Source organism: Triplophysa dalaica, chromosome 23 (genome assembly GCF_015846415.1).
Source record: "Triplophysa dalaica isolate WHDGS20190420 chromosome 23, ASM1584641v1, whole genome shotgun sequence".
Classification (NCBI taxonomy): Eukaryota; Metazoa; Chordata; class Actinopteri; order Cypriniformes; family Nemacheilidae; genus Triplophysa; species Triplophysa dalaica.
This window is the reverse complement of record NC_079564.1, coordinates 14430768-14455885: the sequence shown is the minus strand read 5'-3', so window position 1 is coordinate 14455885 and position 25118 is coordinate 14430768. Positions and strand designations below refer to the sequence as shown.

Sequence of the window (25118 nt, the reverse complement as noted above, 5' to 3'; positions counted from 1 at the left end):
AGAGATGCAAGTGTTTTGCTGGAGATTTGAAATCTAAGTTCATAATATCAACACTAGAGGGAGCTAAGAGAGGTAGAGGAGAGAGACTAGAGACTCCTTCAACTAAAAGTGCCCTGTCATTATTCATTTAGCCGTCTGTGTGGAGGTATAGTGTGATCTCCATTAGCAGAGGTGATTCATTATTTTAGAATGGCAGGAGATGGACTTTCCCTGTTCTTGCCGAGGTGGTGAGGCAACTTAAATACCGCAAATGCCTTTACTGTACATGCAAAAAGGGCTAAAAGGACTGAAAAGGCATGTCTCACAGATATTTTTGTTACTCTTTGACTTATTTATTATAAATGCATTAATGGGATTTATAGGATTAAATGCATTGGTTTAAAACAGCAAGAATGTATCACTAAAAACTGCATCGTGTTTTTCAACATCGACTGAGGGAAAGATTTTTAGTGAAAATGCACAAATGGTGTGTTCTAAAATAAAATGATCAAATGATACCAGGAGACAACAGTGCAACGTTTTGCGATACTTAACATAGTGCTTTTTTGTTCTTTTTGACATTCAAAAGGATGGTTTTGAAGGGAATGAAGCTGAGATTATCCTAGATTTGAAGTTATAAAATATGTTTTAGGTTCTTAAGAATTAAGAAGGAAATTTTGTGCATCCATATTCCCTAGACAATTTTTTAGAATGTCACCTCAAATAATGAATGAATTCAAATGGACGAAATGCTTTGCGAGTCACAATTGCAAAATATCACAATGTTCTTTCAAAGTGAGTGGAAGTATTCTGGGTCAGGAAAAGGATTACGCTCATAACGCCCGTTTTGTGTTGAATTACCAATCGGTATTCAAAGACGAGAACTTCCTGTAGGTTAGGAAATGATATCATCTAAAAGGTTAAAAGGTGGCACATTACTTTTTTCCTTATTTTTAACTATTCTGACATCCAGAAGAAAGATGTCAAACACAACTAAAAATACTACTGAATGAGGTCACTGCCTCTTATGGGACCTGAATTCAGTGGCAAGTTGAAGCACAATAATTAGCATCTGTTCTGAATACGACAGGCGGCCAATACTGAAGCGAAAACTCACTGAAACAATCAATAGCAGAGGTTTGTGCAACTGCGGTTTTGTGGAATACAGCGTGAAATATCAACGTGCCAGTGATAGAATATTACTTATATTCCATCTTGGTCTAGATTTTACAGTAGCAAGCTCCTTTTTCTAAATAAGTAGCAGTTTTAAATGTCAGATTGTGAAGGCGGTTTAATAGATGAGGAAACTCTGTCCGAGTGGTTGATGCACATTAAATGAATAAAAAAGATTAGATTCTCTGTGCAATATTTTAGTTTTTTCAATAGTGGAATATTTTAATGGATGAAGATTTCATTTGAACAGCTTTGAAAAATAGTCAAAAATCATGTTATTTCATTGTGTATTTAAATAAATATCAGTCAAACTGAAGCTGCGTTGTTTTGATTAAGTTATAATAACAACAACAAAAAATACAGCAACTAACACAATAAAACAAGATACACAATAAAAAACATGATTTTTACAGAATTAAACTCTTCAAATAGTGTGCTATATTATATAAAATTTGGTTATATATTTTTTATTTTAACATTTTAAAGTATGTAATAGCCTTTGATAAATGTCAGCAATGTCAAGTTATGATTGTTTTGTCTCAGAAAAATACCTTTATTTCAAAAAATCTTTTTTCAACCGCAACTTAAATACCAAAAACCATATCAAATAATTACATATAATAGGTGAATTTTTATATAATATATAACCGTGCCAACATATAATTTTTTTTCACTTTTGTATCTTAAAATTAATTACCTCAACCTAATAATCAATAAAAAGCAGCCCAGATGGAAATGTAATACAAATGTGTAGTTTTTGAATGTACCACTCATATAATGTTTGTAATATAATATAATTAACCTCTAATATAATTTAAGTCAAAATTCTAGTAACATGAGTAACATGCTATGTTATGTATTCTGACTTCTTTACACTGTTTAACATGCTGGCTTCTCATGCTTAACATGGTCAACTTGTTAAAAACGAGTTGGACGTATGAACTAGTATTTCTATGCTTGATACCCACCCCCAACACTCCAACTTGTTTCAGAAAGTTTATTATAAGTCTAGATCTGTATCGCAAATAGGCCGCCCACTCGCCAACCAACCAACAAGCTATAGAGTACCCGTTTATCAAGATTGGCTGCGCTGCTTCAAGATTGGCTGCACTATAGACCTACAGCTGCAGCTCTTTACTCTTGCGATAGTGAGAGAAGTTGTGTTTGTTTGTTCACGGCATTTCAGTGATGGATGTTATATAAACGGTGGCAAAAAGATGCTTAGACTGCATGGTATTGAAGTCATATGTCTGTGTTCTGTTGGCAATCGGTCCATACGTGCATAATTTAAACAACACGAAGGGATAATGCGATGATGTATTGTGTGCTCGTGCTGTAGTTCCGCCCCCCTGCCTGCCTCAAGCAGCTCATATTTCCGGAAATAATCGAACAGCTGTATCTCTCTTTTATAAATGTGATCAAACTAACTACTCTTCGAAGATACGACGTATATAATTCGACTGTATAGGTACTCAAGATCAATATGAGATTTGCAGAAACTGCCTGTGATACGCAATCTTTAAGCAAGGAGCATTTTTTTAATAAATAATAAGCACTTAAAAGTTTCAAGCTTTCAAAATGTGTCTTTCACCAGTACAGGCCAACAATGTCTATGCCATCATTATGCACTTGAGCTTACCAACAAGTTGTAGGCCATCTTAATGCTGTTAACTATTTAAAAAGGGGAGGAGCCACTCAACATACCCCACTCTAATTTCCTCTTGTTTGTAGTTTACAGACTATATACTCAAAATATGTAGCCAACTACAGTTCAATATATCTTCTCCACATGCTGTATCAGACCATAAAGGTCCAAACGCAAGAGAATGCAAAACAACACTAAACACTATAGAAATGACGAAATACATGAGCTTGTTGTACCTGTGCTTGCACGGGCCTGAATTATGACCCAACAGGCTAAGAGGACATTCTGCATTCGCAGAGCACCCGTGCCCCGCAACCAATCTGACGCCTAATTAATCCTGAAGGTCTTTTGTTCCGCTCCACCCTCCAACACATCCTCTCTTCAGGTCCGTTTCTTTACCTGCTCTTTCCTCACGTGTCCATGCCAGATCATTTCTCGCCTTTATACAAACAGCAATCACGCTTACAGAGATGTGCCAGGCCAGGCCCTAAAGGCATCTGTGTGTGATAAAATAGCCAGCATGTGGTGATTTGTTTTAATGTCCTTTTGACAGTTGTTTTATGAATGTATATCTTACGCATGTACATGTTTACTGCAGTGTACATGGGCGCATGGACCTTTCCACTGTACGTTACGCATTTTTATGTGTTTCTGCTGAGCGCACAGTGTTGCTTTTATGAATAATTATAGGTGTTATTATATATGTCACACATTACAAGCTTTCGCAGTGATGTGCTGTTGCTTTTGGGTAGATCGGATTAAAACCATTTTTCATAATCAAATATAAAACGACACTAGGACAAATGTGTCCAGTGTACAATCTGGTCAAATGTGGATTTCTACCCATTTCATGTACGTATGTGAATACAGAGTTTTGAAATGTAATTTTTTGTCTTATGGCTGGAATACACTACAAGACTTTTGATCAGATTTTTGCCGAGATTTTCAGTGTGGAGTTGTTGCAGAAATTCTGCGCCAGTCTGCAGATTTCATCATGTATTGTTTTCTATGCAAACGTTAGAAAAGTCTGCAAGTGTATGATTTCTAGTTTTTTTAATCTGTTCAGATTTTTAAAGTCTTGTAGTGTATTCCAGCCTGTAAAAGTAAGTGTGTATTTATGTGTAGAAAATGTGCAAGAGTAGTCTGGTTTGTGTGGTTTAAAGCCTACAGCAGCATGATGCAAGCACTATCCTACACATCAGGAGTAGGGTCATGTGAAAAGCCACGAGTGTTTAGATTCCACTGGCTTCTATTCCATCTGGTTTGGCAAGATAACCCTCTTTCACACACACAGAGTAGACACACTCAGACGCCTTGTGTGATTTATCTGAGTCTGTTTGCTAGCTGAGCGTCTATGGTGCTGTAATGAAGCCGATTATGTTTTTAATTAAGTGTGAGCATCTCATTGGGAAGTGATTATGAGCATGCGCTGTGGTCACTGGAGACAGTCAGGTGTTAGACATGTGTGTGTGTGTGTGCGTGTGATTAAAGGGTGAGAGCAACACCTGGTATTCAGATTAGACCTGGGTGATTCAATCACATGTGATAAAGTAAGACAGATCAACACAATCTCAGGGCAATTCACCACTATTTTACAAATATTTTAATGAAATTGAGCGGTCTCGTTTGTACTTCGTAGTACGATCTGCATTCACGGCAGGGACAGACAGGTTTAGGCTTTATTTTTTGCTTTTTTAAATAATCGTTTACATTCCTTTGGTTAAATTTCATACAAAGTAAAATAGTTACAAATAGTTACAAATTTCCAAAAGAGTCGGCTGTACAAATTGACACATATACCTGGTACTGAATTCTCATACATCTGCTGATTTTGCCATCTTTTTGTGGTCAAATTTAGAAAGACTTATATAGACCACTCTGACAATGGCTCAATATGGTTCTTATACTGTATATTTATACTGTAGAATTATATCAACAGTTTGATTTGATTATGAAGTTCCTGCTGGTTAAACAACTGAAACAGGAAGTTATTTTGGACAAGTTTTCCAAAGTGATCTGTATGATTTTGTAAATAATCACACCATTCACTGTGAGTGTTTTAAATTGGGTGGTGTTATTTTAAATTATTTTAAATTGATACGAAACTGCTGACGTTAAATCGAAGTGTAATACGGGCTATAATATTTTGTTACATTTTTGTAACTTATGATGTCTTCTTATGTGAAGACTGTTTGTGGTTTTAAACAAAAAACAGACATCAAGTCAATTTTTTAAATAATGAAAAGTAAAAAAATATACGACAATAAACACACAAATGTCCAATTTCAACAATCGATTTCATGTTCTCAATTACGGTGGGCATCATAAAACAGACCAAAGTTATGAATTGTAATCTGAAATACAAAAACTGATCTTATGAACGCTACCTTGCATTTGCATTACGTTAGTGCCATAAATAGGTTTCAGGCATTCATTGCAAAAAACAACGGCCTTGTTCTTACAAACGAACAGCGCCTGTGATGTGGACATCCTGCCAGTAGGTGCTGATAATTTAATCAATTACACTGATCATGTCTGTTTCACACTTCTGCAATCTGCACTCTCTCTCTCTTACCATCCCACCATCTCAAAATTTTTGTGGCAGTCTTAATTAATGATTTTTTGCTTCATGGCTGCTGGAGGGTTGTTTATATCTGGTGTGATTAAGTCAGAGGGTTAAAAACAGAGTGAGCAAGAGAGAGAGAGTGTGAGCGAAAAGAGAGAGACATAATAATCACCAAATGGCAGGCTGGTGGACAAGGTCACCTTCACGTGTATGAAAACAGTCTTAATTCACTCTGCTGGGGAAATTACCATGCTAGATTAATCAATCCATGCATACTTCCTCCGTCAATATATCAAAAGAGCAGCATCATTCACTGGAGCAGAACACAAGACACCTACGTGTTCTGTTCAACCTCAATGACACATCGAAACCTATCAGACAAAATATAGAAGACTGAAAAATCACAGATTCTCTGTATGAGTATTGAAGATGATTTTTGGTACTGGTATATAATAAAGCGACAATATTGAAAGGCATTCTGGCTCATGCAATTTGACGGTTTTACATTTTCAGTCTTAAATACCTGTCATTGAAAAAATTTAACCTGACAACCTCACTTTTATCTCTCACTTCCTACCATTATAATTCCACCCTATTATAACCTCTCCTCTTTCTGACTCCTCCCTCTAATAATCCCTCTTTATTTATCTGATGCTGCCCTTTAACACTCACTTCCTTTTTTAAGTTTTGTTTTGGCCATTTTGTTATATTTATTGATAGAAATCTCCTATTATAGCCCCACACTTACACGTTAAACATTTCCTGAATGATTTGCTTTCAGCTACAAGAGTACCAACACATTTGACCACGTTTCCTCAAAATCAAGACAGAAAATGAATAGCCATTTAACTCTCAACATTCCTTATTGCCATACTTTATATGACCTCGGCCTTAAAAGGGATCATTCATCGAAAACAACAAAAATGATTACGTCATTTACTCTCTCATGTCATTTTCCAAACCTGTACGACATTCTTTCTTCTGCAGAACACACAAGAAGATTTTTTTTATTTAACTAGAAAGGTCTCATTGAGATACAATATCTCTTTAAAAAAAGCAAGAGATGGTGTAGATTCCATATGTAGGACCCTTATTTTATTAAGATATTTTGAAAAATGTTGGTAACCAGACAACACCGGACCCCATTGACTTCCATTGTATGAACATAAAACCGCTGAGACATTTCTCAAAATATCTTCTTTTGTGTTCTACAGTAGAAAGAGTCACATACAGGTTTTAAATGAAGTGAGGTTGAATAAATAATCACCCAATATATTTGGAGGGTTAAAGTATCCCTTTAGCACCCTCTTCCCCAACCTGATCCAAACCCATAACAGTGACCAAGTGCTGATTCAAACACATTGCACAAGGTGAAACTGTCCCATCTCACCTATTGGTGATTAAACTATGATTGTGATTGAGCAGTACGCTGAGGGCAGTTCTGCAGTCAAATGCTCTGTGGTCCAAGGTTAATGACACTAGTGACCCGATCAGGGCCTATGGTCTTGCTGCGCTCGGCTGTATCAAGGTCTGTGGGTTGACTTGGCAACGCTGCATATATTTGTGACTGCACTGAGAGATTAAGTAGCCAATCAACCTAACCATGCACTGCAATCATTCTACCTTAAAACGCGCACTGATGCCAAATCAGTTGGTCCTGCATTTATACTTCTGAGATCTTGACAAAAACCTCGGACTGGTGACATTCTCACATTTGGGTGAGAAGGACATAAAACACATATGCAGTTCATCTATTGCAACAGTTCTGTGAAATTCCAAGTGTGTCCTTTTGGGTAGGAAGTAAGAAATGGACTATGATGCTATGATTGATGGACATTTTTGGGGCTAACTTAATAAGAATGCGTTTGCACCTGGTTCTCTTATTACTGCTTCAATGTTATATTGACTTTCATAGGGTATGCGGTTAAATCCCTGCAGGGTGTGTGTGTCATTATTTAGAGATGTGAATAGGCATAGGGATGTGGGCAACAAGGCATGCAGACTGGATGACGGTTCAATTTTTCCATTTAAGAGAAATCTAGCCTGCAAGTTATTGTTCATATTTGCCCAAGGCATCACATAAAGATTTGGTTGGCCCTTCCTACAGAATATTCTGTCTGTGCCGCCCAGCGATGTCTGCATGTCCTTCTATTGCACTCCAAAGGTGACCCTTATATCTCAGTTTATCGTGATCTCTTTCTTTCAATCTTATTTGTCTCATTGCCTCCCTAAACGCAGGACCTTCTTTAACCAATGATTCTTCTCTAGAAAATAAATCAATGAAATAATAGAGTGATAATGTTTGCATTTGACAATAATACTAATACAAACATTGTCTTGAAGGTGAATCTAATGAAAACCTGTTTGGGTAACATTTCACCTGAAGCATGAAGAAAATTAAAGATGTTTAAGTACATTACCTTTTTTCATGACTATAAACATATTCACTCATTCGTATTTTGCTATATTCATTACCATCAAGTTTTTAGATGTTTATTATATTGTCGCTATTCTTCTGAAAGCTTGTATGTCCAATTCGCTGTTTTTCAGGAAATGTAAAAAAACACTGTGTGATTGGATTCTGTGTTGTCAAAGTTGACAAGCGCTTTTTAATACTTTTATTGGTTCGATTTGCAAAACCCAGTGACAAACATAAAGAGTGACTAATAATAATGATTAAGGCCAAAACATAAAAATCAAGAAATATGGAGAGACAAGGTTTCAAAAGGACAGCAGTGATAGTTTATTCTGAATCCCATTATATAATAATAGTACAGAAATTGTATTTAAGCTAAGTATTTGAAGTTTCTTGCAAATGAGCAGAAAATAAAGGTCAAAATGTATATATTTTTTATAATGTAATATTAAATATGAAAAGATATAAACATAAACACTTATTACACACTATTTTTATTATTGTTTAATAGTCATGAAGAAAATAAAAATCTTCAAGTTTTGAATATAGATAAAAAATATAATTTCTCATTTCTTTTGATTGAAAGATTTTGGGTTATCGCCACCTGACAGGCTTTTCTGAGATCTAAAATAAATTAAAATAATCCCATAATAAGTGATTTTCTAGTATAAAATAAATTGGTTTTATATAAAAAATATAAATATATCAATATAAATAGCCAATATAAAAAATCATTTATTAAACAGAGAATATAAGCAGCAGAAATGGTATAAGTAGTACTAGCTTCTATACAACACTAAGAATTAAAGTGTTATATAAAAAATTTGATTTGACTCAAATGATGTTTTTTGTAATATGTTGTTAAATGAAGTAGCATTAAAGGGAGAGAAATGGGAGTTGTTGAAAGCAGTGTGAAAGTAGCCGAGCTGGCAACAGTTGCTATCAGCAGGGCCCTGTGGCACATGAAGAGACCCAACAGGCAGTGGTGTGAGCTTCATCCAACCCTCAGATCTCCACACTACAAAGAAATCCTCACACAGTCACACTCAAACACACAGGCCTGACGACGCGGTGTGATTTTGTGATTGGAAAGAAGGAAAACATCTCATTTCATGTTTCCGTCCTCGTTTCCGAGAGACTCGACAGTGAGCGCTGTTTTCTGACTTTCAAGAATATCCAGTAGGAAGCGCATTTCTGGAACTAAACCGGTGAAGCAAATCCTCTTATAAATCCGGTTAAAGAGCGTAGCGCGAGGCAGAAAAGAGAAGTTTCTCTCCGGCAAACATGCGCAGGTTGTTTGGGATGTAGTCGGAGAGGAAAGACAACATTTTTCCCGTCGGCTCTGCACAGGAAGGGGGATGAATACTAATAGATTGCGTACATAGGGAGCTGATGCTTAAAAACACACACATATTCACTTCATATACATTTCAGGAGAAGAATGAAAAAACAAACAAACAAACAAAAAATCATTGCACAAACCGATTAACCAATTCACCAAACGATAAACATTTATACAAAACCTGCACCTCATAAAAGACCTGTGAGTTCTGGTTGTGTTTTCATCAGCGTTTTAAAATAGCGTTTAATGCCACTCATCCTGAATAACATATCTGAACTACCTCCTTTATAATGTGCAGTGAATTCCGGAAGAAATGCATAAATGTAAAGCATCATATTATGTCATGTTGTTAAAATTTTGATTCTGTTGAAAGGATCCGAAAAAAATGCATATACAGAGTTCTGTCTTTTAAGAAAAATAGCAATCCCTAGCTTGACTGACATTAACATATTAAATAAGAGTAAAATAAGAGGTTTGTTTGTCGATTTGCTCTTTGCTTTTTTCAATCTCCTTTGGGCAGCAGACTGAATTAATGTTTATAGACACTTGCATGTTATACACGAGCAGCTTAGAGATTGTGCAAAATAACAATACATTTGCAATTTAGCTCTATAACCACATGGAAAATAAAGAAAAACCTCATTTGTCGAAGCGCAGACCCTCTCTCTCGAGTCAGAGGTTCATGCGCGATAATTTCCCTCATTTACATCCTTTTTCCATTTGAATAGATCTGTGCATAGATTCTGTTTACCTCCGGTCCTTTTGCTTTCCTAAGTACACACACATGTGTGTGTTTTCACTAGATATGCCACCCCGTCCTACCCAAAGTAAATGTTAAAGCCTGTGTGCTAACATCAACCACCGCGGCATAAACTGTCTCCCTTAATCCATCTGCACTGCCCCATGCCTCCCCAAACATTATCTCCTCCCTCTTAATTAAGTCTTGGCTGCCTGCTCCGTATCCCAGCATTCCCGCTGCTTAGGTTATTAAGGCCCGCCGTATGGAATGGGTGGGCTGCCAGCGATTGGACAGGCACACTCACCTGGGGCAAATGAGGGCATTTGATCCTGCTGGGCCGCTGTCCCGCTCTCGCCTCAGGTGCCAGCCTGATGTTGAAGAGGGACTGAAGGGCCCACAAAGCCGCCTGTCTCTTTGCCTGCTTCTTGCTGCGACCCGAGCCCTCGAATATCCTTCCGTCTACTCGCACGGCCATAACAAAGCTGCGGTGCGCCCGTTTGCCCTGCACGCCTTCCGTCAGGCAGGCGTATCGGAGGCCGGGCCGCAGGTCGTTCAGCAGGACGACGGGGCTGGGTTGGGGCGGTGGTGCCGGCGGAAGAGGTGGGGGTAGACAGGGGTCTCCCTGCCTGGCTTGTACAACCATCAAGTCAAGCGTGTGACGCAAGCGAAAGGCGCTAGAAAGCAGCTCGTTCTCCGCGGATCGACAACCATCCGGCTCGAAACCTTTAAACAGCGTGTCGGGGAAGTCGGCCTGGTCCGAGGTAAAATCGGCTGCGGGGTTGCTCAAGCTGCCCATGGCTGAGTGAGCTTGCGGGGCATTGGGAAACTGAATGAACGACTTGAGGGCCATCTCAGCCGCCTTCATCTTAGCTTTCTTTTTTGTTGGCCCGGTGCCCTCAAAGGTAAGGCCGTTGACCTCAACGGCAATAGAGAATAGGGGTGCGTGTACCGGCCCCGTCTGAGAGACCATGCGGAACTGCAGGCCCGGTTTCAGCTCGTTTAGCTGGACCAGAGCGTTCTTTGGTGCGTCGGACCAACCCAGTTTCTTGCAGTACAGACGCAGTTTGCACAAGTGTCCGTTATTTTCCTCCTCCAGTGGACGTTTTCGCTTGAGGCCAGACGTCCCATCTCTGGATGAGTCGGTCAGGAAGAGTGTTTGGCAGTCTGATGGTACAATAGTGCATTCCTCTAGGTTTCCAGTGTTGCGGTTCTCCTTCACCTCAGCACTGCTGGTGCCTGACAGAGTTGGAAACAGAAGATCATTATAATCTTGGAACTACTTTAGCAAAAACAAAGCACAATAAATACATCCAATTATTGAAAAAATTTTACAGACATTGGTGAAAAATCTGTGCAGATCGCAATTTGGATACTCATATTTATATATATGCACTTTTGATCATGATTTTAAATCTTTATTAGAAGGGGAAAAAGCATTACATTAAATGGCATTCTATTAATGGGATAGTGAAATGAAATTTCTGTCATAAATTACTCAACCTCAAGTTGTGCCAAACCTATATACATTTCTTAATTCTGTTGAGCACAAAGAAAGATACTTGGAAGAATGTTAGGAACTGAGATTTCTGGGACACCATTGACTTCAATTAAAATGGTTGTCATAGGCGCCCCGGAACTGTTAGTTTTCCTGAATTTATCAAAATACTTTGTTTTGTGTTCAAAAACAAAAAAAAGAATAATTCTTTTTTACTATGGCAGTCAATGGTTCCCCAGAAATCTTAGTTGCAAACATTCTTCCAAATATCTTTTTTTGTGTTCAAAACAAAGACATTTATACAGGTTTGGAACAACTTGAGGGTAATACATGGCAGAATTTTCATTTTTGGGTGAACTGTTCCTTTAAGCAAAGGCATTAATAATTATAATAATATATAAATAATATGTATTTCATCTTTTTAGATTATCTCCCCTCTAATCCTATAGTATAGCATAGTATTCCTTTCCATTTCAGCTAAACGCAGTAATATAACATGATCAAACAAATGAAAAGTCGGGTAATTTATACACAATAATTTGATATACAATATTACCATCCCTGTCCTCTCCTCAAAGCAGCTGCTTCTGAAAGTTGCCTGTGAGAAGGGCTGTCTTAACTGTTGTAAAAATCCCAGGACAAATCCTCTAAAATGGGGCATTATCTGGAAAATCACACGGTAATCTTCCACAAAATTGGCCTGGAGTCCATACTTAAAAAGTGGGTACAAGTCATCTGTCCCAAATACAATGCAAAGGAGGAGCTTTTGTGATGCAGGAGAACAGACGGTAATGAGATTTCAGCGCGTGAACGTCTGATCGCACATTAAAGCCTTTATTTCACACCCCGACTGGGTTGTGATGGAACCAAATGAAATTTATCTGAGAAAATACAATTTGATACATCAATGCAAACCTGAATTGTCAGATAAAAATGACTGAAATGTGTATCAGTACTTTTTCTTCAACTTGTTTTTCTTGTGGCAACACTCCAAATGTCGTCTATCAATGTATTGTCCGTTGAAAGCTACAAGTCTAATTAAAAGTAGTTAAGCATAAGACTTATTACTTCAGGAAAAAACTTTGTCTACTTGTATTGGAAGGGAATGTGCCAAAAGGCTAAATTTAGCATTAGCATTTAGAACTAGATTTTATCCCTTTTCATCATCTTGGACATCCTTGTTTGTCACTGACCCAAAAGTACACCAGTCACATTTTACATAAGTTTAACATGACATTTTACATAGATAGCATAAGTTAAACCCATGAGGTTTGTTGTGTTGGAGTTTGTGTATACTGACTCAAAGTGTCTTCGTCCTCTGTCCCATTAGTCACTGGACTCATGTACTTGAAGGGGGCGATCAGAGCAGACAACATATTCATCTTCTCTGAAGACAAAAATGAAAAACCCATGTCATTTCCAACATTCTTACTTTACTTAAAGAAGCTGAAATATGCAAGTAAAACATTTTTCTCTCAACAGGTATTGGTCTGGGTTTTGTTGAAACTAGTAACTTTGTATTAGCCCTATTGTATTATTGCTCCTGTATGACATATCGCTCCCTGAACTCTCTGTAAGTCGCCTTTGGATAAAAGAATCTGTTAAATGACTAAATATGAATGTAAATGTAAGAAAAGAGTGATTTCTAGGACCTAAATACGGCAATGCAAGTATGTAAGTGCAAACATTTCTAGTTTCATATTATCTATTTTACGCAAAATGTGTTGTAAAGCAATTCGTAATGCTCCATATGGTCATGCTGCGGTCAGGTTTAGGGTTGAGGTGCTGACGGACAAGATAGTCACAGCCTTGTTGTCTCTCTACCAAAGTGTGTGTATGTGCGTGTGTGTGTGTGTGTTGTTAACACTGCAGGTGCTTATTAGGGACTCTGTTGGGATCAACCCAGACTGTGGGGAACTGACAGAGCTGCCTGGACCCATAATTACATCTCACCTATAGCATCCCATAATGATCAATAATTTTAATGGGCTGACAAAAGTGAATTGTGAAGAGAGTAGAGAGAGAGACAGTGAGAGAGAATAATGGCACAGGTCATATGAAGTCTCAGAGGCCTAATGATTTAGAACGGGATATATTGACTTGAGTGACTTATTTCCAGACCTGATTACTTCACACAGGGTAAAAACAGACACAGATTCGGATTAAACTGTTTTGATTTTGACCCAGTTTTGAAGTTTTAAACCCCGTCACGGCTCTTCAGGAAACATACGCTTGCAAAGTGTTCAAAAATCATTGTTGCATTATTAATCAAGAATCTTAAAGCAGCGTTTCTAAAAATAGACTTTAAAGTTAAAAGACATAGAACGTGTCTTGAAAAAGGAAAAAATCATGAACAAAACTCATGTTATTCTGTATTTGTATTGGTCTTTGGGGGAATTCACCTGTACTCCATGTGTCCGTGTGTACTGTATACCTAATACCTATAGTCTACTTGTTAAGTCTACTTGTTAGTCTACTAGTCTAAGTCTAAAAATTGTCTTAAAAATGTGCTCTGGGTCTTGAGCTTTGGTACCCAAGACCCTGTGTCCTCAAGGCATTATGGGTCTATTTATTTCATTTCATATCATTGAAGAGAGTCAAATACAATTTCAAGTGGAATCAGGTAAAATCACTGCAACCCTTTCAAAAGTCAAACGATCAATGGTGTATCTTCATACCAGTCCACCATACCTATCGTCATGCGAAAGCTTCAGGCGCGTGTCAAACACCACTGCCCCCAATGCCAAAAAACACACACACAATCTAAAACAGTCTCACCTATCAGCCAGCCATAGAAAATCCCTCTTGCTTGACTGAAACGTGACCGAGGCCTGGCAGCAGGGAATTTTGACAACTCGTAATGTGTTGAGTGAGATAAGGAGCAGGAATCCAATTATTTTGCTTTACCAAGCAGTGGTCAAGAGATTTTCTCTCTCCTCCATCAGAAGCGTGGAGGATTTGTAGGTCACATAAAGCACAAGCGAAGTGCTGAATGTCAGCACACGGCGGCGGGGATACGTTTGCTTCATTGTGCGCTTCCTGTGTGTCACTTCCTGAATTATGACCGAGGAGAAGAGGGCATGAATAAGGGATGGATGGCGCTGTCGCTGTCATCAACCAATCACCAGAATTGCTGAGACAGATTCTGTGCGATGATGTGGAGGTCTCTCCAAGTTCAACGGTATCTAACAAGCCCGGTGCTTTGCCACCATTTTACTGACGTTGAAGGTTACACGGTTGACGTAACACCAAGGATCACGGGAAGCTTACGGGAAATCAAAAGTGCTGTTCATGAGCCAAGCGGATATGGTGGATGTGTCCACCCTACTTTTCACATTGTTCCTTTTTGATGGCACAAATGTATCTTTCGAATCATTCATTGAAATTCACAACAATTTTTAATCTTCGCAAACATACTGTGACTCTAAAATGATAACTGTAGAGAGAGGAAAAGAGACACGTGTAAATTCATAGCAAGACCAAATAGGGCTCGGCCCTCCTTCCCCGGCTATCAGGAGCGAGCAGAGGTAATGAGCCAATCACATCTCCCGGTGGCTCCTCATAACCGTCAGGTCAGATGAGACACTAGAGACACTATTCAAAAAGGCAGTAGGGAAATCATTGACTCTCTCTCCCTCTTTTATCTCTCTCTTCTCCGCTTCTTTCTATCACTCTCTCTGTCTGGGAGACCACCGATTAAACACTGGTGAAGTGGCAAATGAGGGAGGCTGCATTGTCTCGCAACCGCTCTTGGAATCGGATTTCTGTCAGACCACTCAGCTGGAGCTTGGCAAAGACAACTTTTGTGTGTGCTAACCATCTGTGTGTGCGTGTTTGTGTGGGTTTGTACACACATGTACACTATTTTTAGTGTACGAAAAGGTCAGATAATATATATATATTATTTTATTTATTTAACAGTTAAGGAGATACTTCACCCAAAAAGGAAAATTCTGCCATCATTTACTCACCTTTGAGTGGTTCCAAATCTGTATACATTTATTAGTTCTGATGAATGCAGAGAAAGATATTTGGAAGAATGCTTATAACCAGACATATTATGCCTACAAATCTCCATTGACTACAATAGTAGGAAAAATACAATGATAGTCAAAAGTGCCCCAGAACTGTTTGCTGTCCTACATTCATCAAAATGTCTTCTTTTGTGTTAACAAGGAACAAAACAAATTGTAAAGTATTTTTTCGTACTACGGGAGTCAATTGGGGGCAAGCTCTGTTTGGTTATAAGCATTATTCCAAATATCTTTCTCTGTTTTCATCATAACAAAGAAATGAATCCCTTTAATACCATGTTATATTTAATCTGTTCAAAAAAGTGTATTTTCTGTGCCACTGTCAGCAATTTTTACCAAAATAAAGACTATGTTTGAATTGTCTGTACTGTATTTCTATCCCAACATTGGGTCAATAAGGGACGAACCTAACTGGTCCGGTTAAATTAACCCAGGTTTATATTTGACCCATAAATTGGGCTTTGTTGGGTTTGTACCCTTTATATTTTGTGTGTTGCTACGACATCTACCAGTAGGGGTTAGCTGGATCACGCTTACCACGCAAACCTTGACCACTTGCTTAAACATTAGTATGACCTTATTACAGTGTCCTTCACTAATATTGGAACTCTTGGTAAAGATGATCAAAGAAAGCTGTGAAAAATGTTTGACCCCATGATCTTTTCTTCAAGATTTAAAAAGCATTTAACAATCATTGGTTTCTTCATTAAATCATAGCAGTAAAATACATATGAGGCATTTTCCAACTGATATTTGATATTTATAGTACACATGGGGGACAAGAAACAGTAAATTGTTTAATGTTATTAACGTCAACAATGTGAAATGTTGATATTGTTTTAAATCTTGGCAGTCTTATATACTGGTTATCAGACAGATCATCACATAAAAGGTGTCTTTGCCAAGCTCCAGCTGAGCGGTCTGACAGAAATCCGATTCCAAGAGCGGTGGCAAGACAATGCGCCCTTCCTCATTTGCCACTTCACCAGTGTTTAATCAGTGGTCTCTCAGACAGAGAGAGTGATTGAAAAAAGCGGATAAGAGAATACTGTATGAGTAGCATGATCCTTTATTATTTTGAACATTGCTGATGTCTTTTCTAAACACTCATGCCATTGGTTGGCCTGAAGTTAAAGGTTGATTCACACTGATCCAACAACGCCAACAAACTCCAATAAACACCAACAATGTCTGACCAACACTAACAAACTACAACAAACATCAACAACTCCAACGAACACCAACAAACTCCAATTCAACACGTTTGTTGGCTGAACGTTAAGTAGCCTTAACGTGGCTCAAACAAAACAGTTGAGGCATTCTTCCGTATGTCAGTCTATGAATTGCCCACTTATAGTTCTATCTGGACATTAAACAAGGTCAGGAAGAAGTGTTTCAATGTTCAAACAACAGCTTTAAGGTTTAAACACAGGTCATTCCTCAGTCTTGCAGCGGTTTGTCTGACAGGCCGTGTAAAAGAGCACTGTGGGTTCCAAGATCAAGCCGAGCGAGCAGACGTATCTGATATTTAGCGCCCGATTAACATCAACAGAAGACATAGTGCTCCGGCCATCTGCTTCACATGTGTTGGTGTGTTTCATGCCAGCGACAGAGGTTAGGCATACAGGCTGCTGCTAACACCGCTATCCATGGGCACGAATCCTAATCGCCCGCCCACTCCAGCTGCGGGCACACACAATCCATTCTATTCGTGATCAAATTAATGTAATGAGCTCAGCTTTTGTTCTTATTTGGATTATGTGTCACAATGGAGGAGATGGGAAACAGTGGGAATGATGAGCTGTGATTGGTCTAGAGGGGCAGAGGCTCAGAGGTTGTTAAGGTGGTTACAAAGCAACTCTTTGTAGATGTGTTTGTTACTACAGTAAACACTAACAATGTAGTTACATTCACCATGTGCTTTATTAATCAAATGTATGCATTTTTACGCACAATGTGTTCAAATAAAAAAAAGAAATGTAACTAAAGGTTTATAAATTATGAGGTTGTAACCCAGTTAGAAAAGAGAAAATGTACACAACGAAGTCTTAAAGGTACAGTTGGATATTACTGTTGTTATTTTCATGACAAATAGAGAGACAATACAAGAACTGTAAACATCATAGTGGTCACTGATAGGAGAAGCCACATAGCATACAATGACAAAACTCCAAAAAGACCCCTTTACGAATTATTCATTGTCAAAAGCTCTCTGTGACATCACATTCATCTCAACCTCAGCCCAACCACTCATGTACATGTCGACCTCACATATATGGTAAACCGCCCTCATAGACAAATCCATTTTCTAGAGTTATCATAAAAGCCTTTTGGTGTAATAGTAGCACTGCAATGGGTTAATGGGAGACAAAAAAAATGACTTATGCCACTATGCATTAGCACCTGTGTCTTCATGGGTGGACTTATGTTTAACTCTTAAACTCCTAAAGAGATTATTCATCATCTGACCAACTCTTTAAGCTTTTCAGATCCTGCAAATTTATTTCCAAGGAGGAACCCAAGATATATCTGGGGTTCATGGGGTTTTGCTTTTCTGACTTGGGTGAACATCCAACTGGACAGAACACCTTAGCGACCCTTTATGATCACCCTAGCAACCACTTAGTACACCCAAGCAACTGGACATCAAGATGTTGAAACCATTCAGAACCCCCTTTTTACAATATATAACATTCTGCCAGTGAATTTGGCATAGGCATGCAAACTTTTTCTGTAAAAACTATTAAAAAAATTATAGTTGTTGAAACCCATTAAACACATCAAAAAACAGATTTGCATACAATTTCAGATATTGCAATTTTGAATCCTGATGATGTCAGCAGTCAGAAAAATACAGTAAAAGCTTGGCTATTTGAAACTTGCCATGGATGGCCTGTCTCCAGAGATCAGCTCTCTGTATCTTCCCATCACTTCATCACGGATGGTCATGACGGAACGGCCAGTCAGGGCAAGATGAGGCTGATCACGGCACCAAGCCGCGGGCGGCTTCATCAGAAGGTGTCTGGGATTCATTCAGAGAGTGTTGAAGAGAATAAAATTGGTATCCCAAGCTTCCTCCAGTAGACATAGGCACATTCGCACACATGAAAAGGCCCCAAGCCATCTCGGACTGAATAGTTGAGCGGAACTGTAAAGTTAGCCAAAATAAATTTCTTTAAGGCCCGGGAAAAGCAAAAATTGTTTTGTTTTATTGATAACGATATTATTGCTTTTTTTTGCATGTCGCTATATGTTAATGGAGTGTTTTGGCTGGTTGCTTACAGGTCAAAAAGACTGATATTTTTAAACAACAAAACCATAAACATACATAAACATAAATGCTAAATCTGATATGTAAATCCACACAATTTGAGTTTTGATTTATGTTTTTAGCATAAATGTAATATATTCTGTTAATTAAAATAAGCAGTTATGTTTGTTATACAGTATCAAGCCCAGTAAAAAGGAAGTAATTGCAAGCCCAGTTATATCAAAACAAATACTGTTGTGTTGAATTTAATATCCACTTCACTATTGTGAAGTGCTACTAACAATAGTCAGCTAGACGTCCACAGAGGTGGCGAGCAGATGAACACTTACACTGTATGACAATGTTTGTTTTTAATCTGAGTCGAATCCACAGACTCAATCTTTTCACCTGAGAGCCCCGACTTCATACATCACGCTGAATTATCAGATCTCCGTCTGGCTCGACACACTCAGCCTCAGATCAACCACGACTCTTCCTTGTTTACTATTTCGTTCTGTGTCATTCACAGTTCCCCACCGGCCGGGCATTCTCACAGTCAAACCCTCCTTTTTCAACTCTTTTCTGTCTCACGAATAATTTTCACCGCTGCTTTCTTATCCAGCACTTCTCACTGTCTCTTATTTCACCGATTGCGTTCGCCGCGAGACCGTCAATACTGACGAGACTTCAATTTTCCCGTCACTTTGCTGATATTTTGCTACTTTATGTACTAGAAAAATTTTACATGCACAGAATGTTGCTTTTTTTTGTAAGCCACAGTTGCATCACAAGAGATGCAGATAATGCAGCTCTATGAAGGCAATTTATTCAGAGTAAAGCATTCATGAGAAACTTTTCTAATAAGTGTGACCAAAAACATGGAAATTTGTTTGGTTTCACACCAACCAAATGAAACAAACTCAGACAGTAAACTCAAGTCTGAATCAAAAGCTCTATAGTGTGAAGAGAACATGCAAGCTCACGTTGCTACTATATAAAATGCCTTTTAGGTGTAGATTTTATTGCTTTGATTTTAGATTCATCCAGCAAATCCCTAATCCTCGCTACATCTACTTATTTCTAAACTTAAAGTGTTAGTTTACCCGAAAATTTTAATTCTGTCATCATTTACACACCCTCTTGTCATATAAAAGCCTTATGTCTTTCTTTTTTAGAACATAAAAGAAGATAGTTTGAAGAATGTACCATACAGCAAAAGTGAAAGGGTGCCGGTGCTTTTCGGTAAACAACTTCCTTCTGCAAATCTGCAGGTCAAGCCTGTTTTAAAATGAGCAGCAAACAAAATATATTAAGCTTTACTTCTATTTAAGGATTACACTTAAAAAGCTAAAAAGTGAGAAAGCATTACAAGACATAACTGCGTTTTAGGATGTCGTTTTAGCGAGCTAAATGCTCATACCTAGCAAGACGAAGTACTTCACAATATTCCTAAAAATGTCATTTCCATAACTTAGCAAACAAAATACAGAATTTGCATTGTGAGGAAAGAAACATTTGTTATTTCTGCAAAAATGTCATGAAAAAAAATGTAAAAACTGACAAAACGTAAACGAAATTATGCTCTAGTGTGTTTAGAGGGACCTATTTTCACAAAAATAGCTAAAGAAAGGCCCCCTACATTTCCCCCATCATTGTCACACGTGCACCGCATCCCGTCTCTTTTGTTCAGTTTGGAATGAGCGGGCCGCTGGGCCCTCACTGGTCCAGATGGGCCGCGGTTGTTTCTCTTTTTTCTGTCGGCTGTTCCGTATCGCGGCACCCACCACATCTGTTATGCAGCGCGAAGCATCTTCTCACTAATTTGTTTGTCAGTACATATTGAAGGCGCGATCTGTCATTCTGCCATGCTTTGCTTGCGCCGTGATGCCTGTAGACATGGCTAGTCATAAGTTTCAGACGCCGCTCGCCGGGGACTCGCTCAGCGACGGCCTTCTGAGTGGAGAAAATGAAGGGAATAAAACATGTAGAAAACAAAAATGAAAAGTACTTCATACAGAAGCTGTTCCCAAGGTGAAACGCCTCACAAGTAACTGGGTTTAAGCGGGCTGCGGCGACATTAAAGATCATTTAAAAATGAGCCATTCATGCTCTGATCAGATTTATTTCCATAATGGCTCCTATTAATTTGATCTGCAGCAATGATTGGACACAGAAAGGTATGACACATTTTTTTTGGATAAAACTGCAATGTTGCACATCATATGAAACAAACATTGAGCGTGTGTATGTGTTTTAAGCACAAAAAAAGACTTTGAATGGTCGCTTATTTAGCCTTTAACTTCCTCTCTTCACCCCAGCCCGTGTTCTCCTTTGCTTTTCCAAATCCCAAAGCAAAAATTGCGATAAATGCAAACTGACAGTTCATAATATCCCATTTCCAATCGCGTGCAGTGCACTTAGTGTGTTTCTGAGTCAATTAAAGAAGTGTTTGATGTTGATACATTGAGACTTTCAAATTATGGGGCAGCCTGGATGCGGTTTCCGATGCACGGCACCGTTCAAGACGAGAGAGAGACGCTGGGGACTGGAAGTAGTAGGTTGCCTTAAAACTGCTTTTAACATTTTATTAATTAAGCATCTAAATCGTCTACTCAGAAATAGCCTTTCAAAACATAAAATGCATGAAACTGTGAGTTCCGATCTGCATAGCATACAAAGAGTTTGAAAAATGACCTTTTTAACACGTGAAAGGAAAAAACAGGTAGGATTACGTGACTAGTTAATGCGGATGTGAAATTGCGATGGCATTCACAGAAATGGGTTTTCGTTCCTACTAAACTAAAACAAAACTATGCATCATAAGCCAGAATTATTACATGCAGGTTGGAGAAAAAGACAAATGCCTGCAACACAAAGCTGCGAACTAGGTTCAGATATTATACCTCGCCATTTAAATTGCATGGAACCGTGTTTGGTTACAGGATTTGGAATGAGCAATATTACTTTCCCTGACATGTCTTGAACACACAACAGAAAGCTTTTGTATGGCTGCAAAATCCTTGGAAAACGCAAATAATTGCGAAAATGTTTCATCAAAATATTGCAGTTTAACGTAAAAAGTAATATGTGACCCTGGATCACAAAACCAGTCTTAAGTTGCACGGGAACATTTTTGGTAAAAGACAAAAATACATTGTATTGGTCAAATTGATCGATTTTTCTTTTATGCCAAAAATCATTAAGATATTAAGTAAAGGCCATGTTAAATTAAGATATTTTGTAATTTTACTACCTTAATTATATAAAACTTTATTTTTGTCAGTGGATGGCCTGCCACAGTGCACCTGATTCTTCAAAAGCAAATTTCTCAATATTTTGATTTTTTGCACTCTCAGATTCCTGAATTTAAACGGTTGTATCTCAGCCAGATATTGTCATATTCTAACAACTCATACATTAATAGAAATCTTATTTATTCAGCTTCAGGTTATGTAAAAAATTAATTTAGAAAAATTGGTTTTGTTGTCCAGGGTCACATATTGGGAGCAATATTAGGGGGGAGTACATGATGAATTACCAGAATTATTAACTCATCGGTAATAAACATACATAGCTTGCTTTAGTCTGTGGCCTTAAAGGTCTGATGAACTGTGCTTGTTTAATATTTTATACTGTTATATGAGGTCTACTTTTTACATCCAAAAACATCAACATCAATAAGTAATTGGCTATTTTCTACCCAGGTTTTGAGGCAAGCTCTACAAATGCTCGGTTTTAATGGGCATGCCGTATTGAAGACTTTATAAGTTAACACCCCACTGCTTTGATTGGATAGCAGTTTGTGTAGTTGGAGCCTTCTTTGAATTTGGTTCGAGACGTAACGTTAGGGTACACATTAGCCCCATTCAGAGTTTTTGCAGGGCATCAGTATTATCTGGAGACCTCGTGTGATTTATAAATGACCTCCCCAGATCAGTATTTTATGAGACGCATTCGCACGGGTTTATTTTACTCAAATTTACTGACTTATTTCCCGGATGTGAGGGCAAGGCTTTGCGTATAGTTTGTATAGCCTATAGTTGTATTGTGTTTACTGATATATGGATCATTGATCCCAAACCGGACAAAGATCACCGTGATCGCGGGTCTCATATGTGAGAGTTTCGGGAGTTAACTGGAGACTCCCGTTAAATTATGGATATCACCCAGCACCCGAAATAATACCAAAATACTTCAAAACACCCTCCATTATTACACTAACTAATTATACACCAAAATTATATATGAGCCCACCAACTAATAAAGATGGTGATTCGTACGAGCAATTAATACAGATGACTAGAGGTCCCCAGGTAATACTAATCTCGTGCCAATAGTGCTCAGGGCACATCAAGCAATCTCTAACAAAGCAATAGTGACGCATGGTACAAAAATGTTTTAATCACATAAGATTGCTCCACCATTCCTATCGGATCCAATATTGAAGGCGCAGCGCTGCTTTTTTTTATGTTAAACCCTCCACAAATTCAGTGTCGACCTGTGCCTTGTTCACGAATGAATCCTCCGAGAAATGAAACCGATGTTTTTCCCACATGAGCTGGAACCTCTTTAAAAATAAACTTTAGCCCCACATTCCTAATATCGGAATCCGAAGGAACGTTATGCAGCGACTGTATTCTTCCACAACCAGGGATGGCACAATATTTAGCTATCTTTAACGGCATGTTTGTTTATTGTTTGTTCGCTCTATCTGGTTCCGCGCCACTGGTTCTGTCATCCATGAACCAGTGAGCAGGGCTAGAGAAGTAGTCGAAGAATAAGAATAGCGACGGCACCCATTCGCTTGCGCAGGCTACATACAATAGAAGTGAATGGGTAAGAGAGTCATACAGGTTTGAAATGACAAGAGAGCAAATAAATGATGACATATACTAAGGCAGGTAGAATAGATGGCATGTGTTTGTGTAGTGTGGCTGAAGAATGCAATAAAGTGAACACTAAATGCGCAGTGGTTATAATCACTGATCACCTGAATGCCTCTGTAAATGGGGCATCATGTGTGTGAAATACAGTCTAGACAGCACACACCACAGGCACACTGAAGTACATAAACACACATGCTTCATGACGCACACGCTTGATTTCAAGCATCATTGCTTTATGAAATGTATCAATTGATAAAACCAACACAAGTTCCTGTTTCTTTTGTTTTTCATTTTCATCCCTGTACCACAAGGGGCATTATAAGAGCGTTCTCCTAGGGAAGTGTGAATAATACCAGATAGCTGGTTTGTTGCTGTCGAAGTAGCAGAACAATTTAGGTTATGGTCTGAACATAAAGCCCATGCTTACATTCTACTTTTGCATACTTGAATAGAATATATGAACATCCCACCATCCCACTAAATTGAAACCTAAATGCAAAAGTGTAGTTCACACTACGAAGTCTAAGACTAGCCATTAAAACACACTTGGGTATCACCCAAGCCAAACTTTATGAGAAAAAAAACATATTTAGCCACAATCCCCAAATTCCCTAGTCTTTTCAACAATATAACTTTCGTAGTTTAATATGGAGAGATGTTAAAAGGATTTTTCTGTTCTTCCTTCTGCCACCACTTCATTTCTGTTTCATGACTCACACTCGCTAAAAAAAGCTTTTGGGTGGCTGTCAAGTCGCCATCTGACAAAAAAATCTTCTAATGCTTTATATATGGACGTCCCTGTAGTTTTATTCACATTATCTTTAAAATGAGTCTAAATAAGACACTTTAGTTCACCAAATGTGTTGCAGTGGAATGAAAAGAAAGTTACTGTCCTCCAAGAACAATATTGGCAAATGATCTAAAGTGTTTAGGTGACATCAAAGCAGTGCAACCCTTGATGTCGTGTGTTTTCAAAAGTCATCAACAGTGATACAGCAAAGAAGACCATTAGCGGGGTGTCTGAAGATGGAGCTGGAGCTCTTGACTGCCGCACACCTGACTCCTGTTTGTTCCTCTTTTAAAGGCAAGAGCTATTTTCAGAACCGTAGACGTCGTATGGCTACATTAAGAAGTCTAGTGTCTACAAACCAAAGTGAAGAGCTCTCGATACCAGCGTCACGCCTGGAGACGCAGATCAGAAACCAACTCTTGAGGGCACACTTTCTTTGGTTTGTCGCAACATGCTGGTATTTTTAAGCTCAGGGTCATGAAAGTCGCCGTTGTTGCGTTCCAGCAGAGCTTGAAATAGGAGCGCATTCGAATGCTTCTGGACAAGCTGCTTTAATTGCTTTCAAAGAGGATGAATCTTAAGGCCACTCAGAATCAACAAATTATAGAGAAAATGGAGGATATGTGAGCTCGGTGAAATAAACAGGGATATTCGGATGGCTTCTGTTTTTTTTAATGCTTTTCTGGTGCCGTTTTGCATTTTGTTAGCTTAAGGATATCAAACAGACAAGATGCAGAGTCGAATTTCCATTGGTTCTCCAATTCAAATGATCTGAGATGATTTCTTTCTACGTGGTTTCACAA

General features: G+C 38.4%; 1 protein-coding gene across 1 annotated transcript in view; it reads right to left on the bottom strand.

Moving 5' to 3' along the window:
- adarb2 (adenosine deaminase RNA specific B2 (inactive)) overlaps window positions 1-25118 on the bottom strand; it is a 142655-nt gene that overhangs the window by 36408 nt on the left and 81129 nt on the right. The window contains exons 2-3 of the mRNA XM_056739083.1: window positions 12656-12742; window positions 10165-11096 (exon numbers count right to left, since the gene is read on the bottom strand). Coding sequence (XP_056595061.1) covers window positions 10165-11096; window positions 12656-12742 — 1019 coding nt within the window. The remainder of the gene's footprint in view (window positions 1-10164; window positions 11097-12655; window positions 12743-25118) is intronic.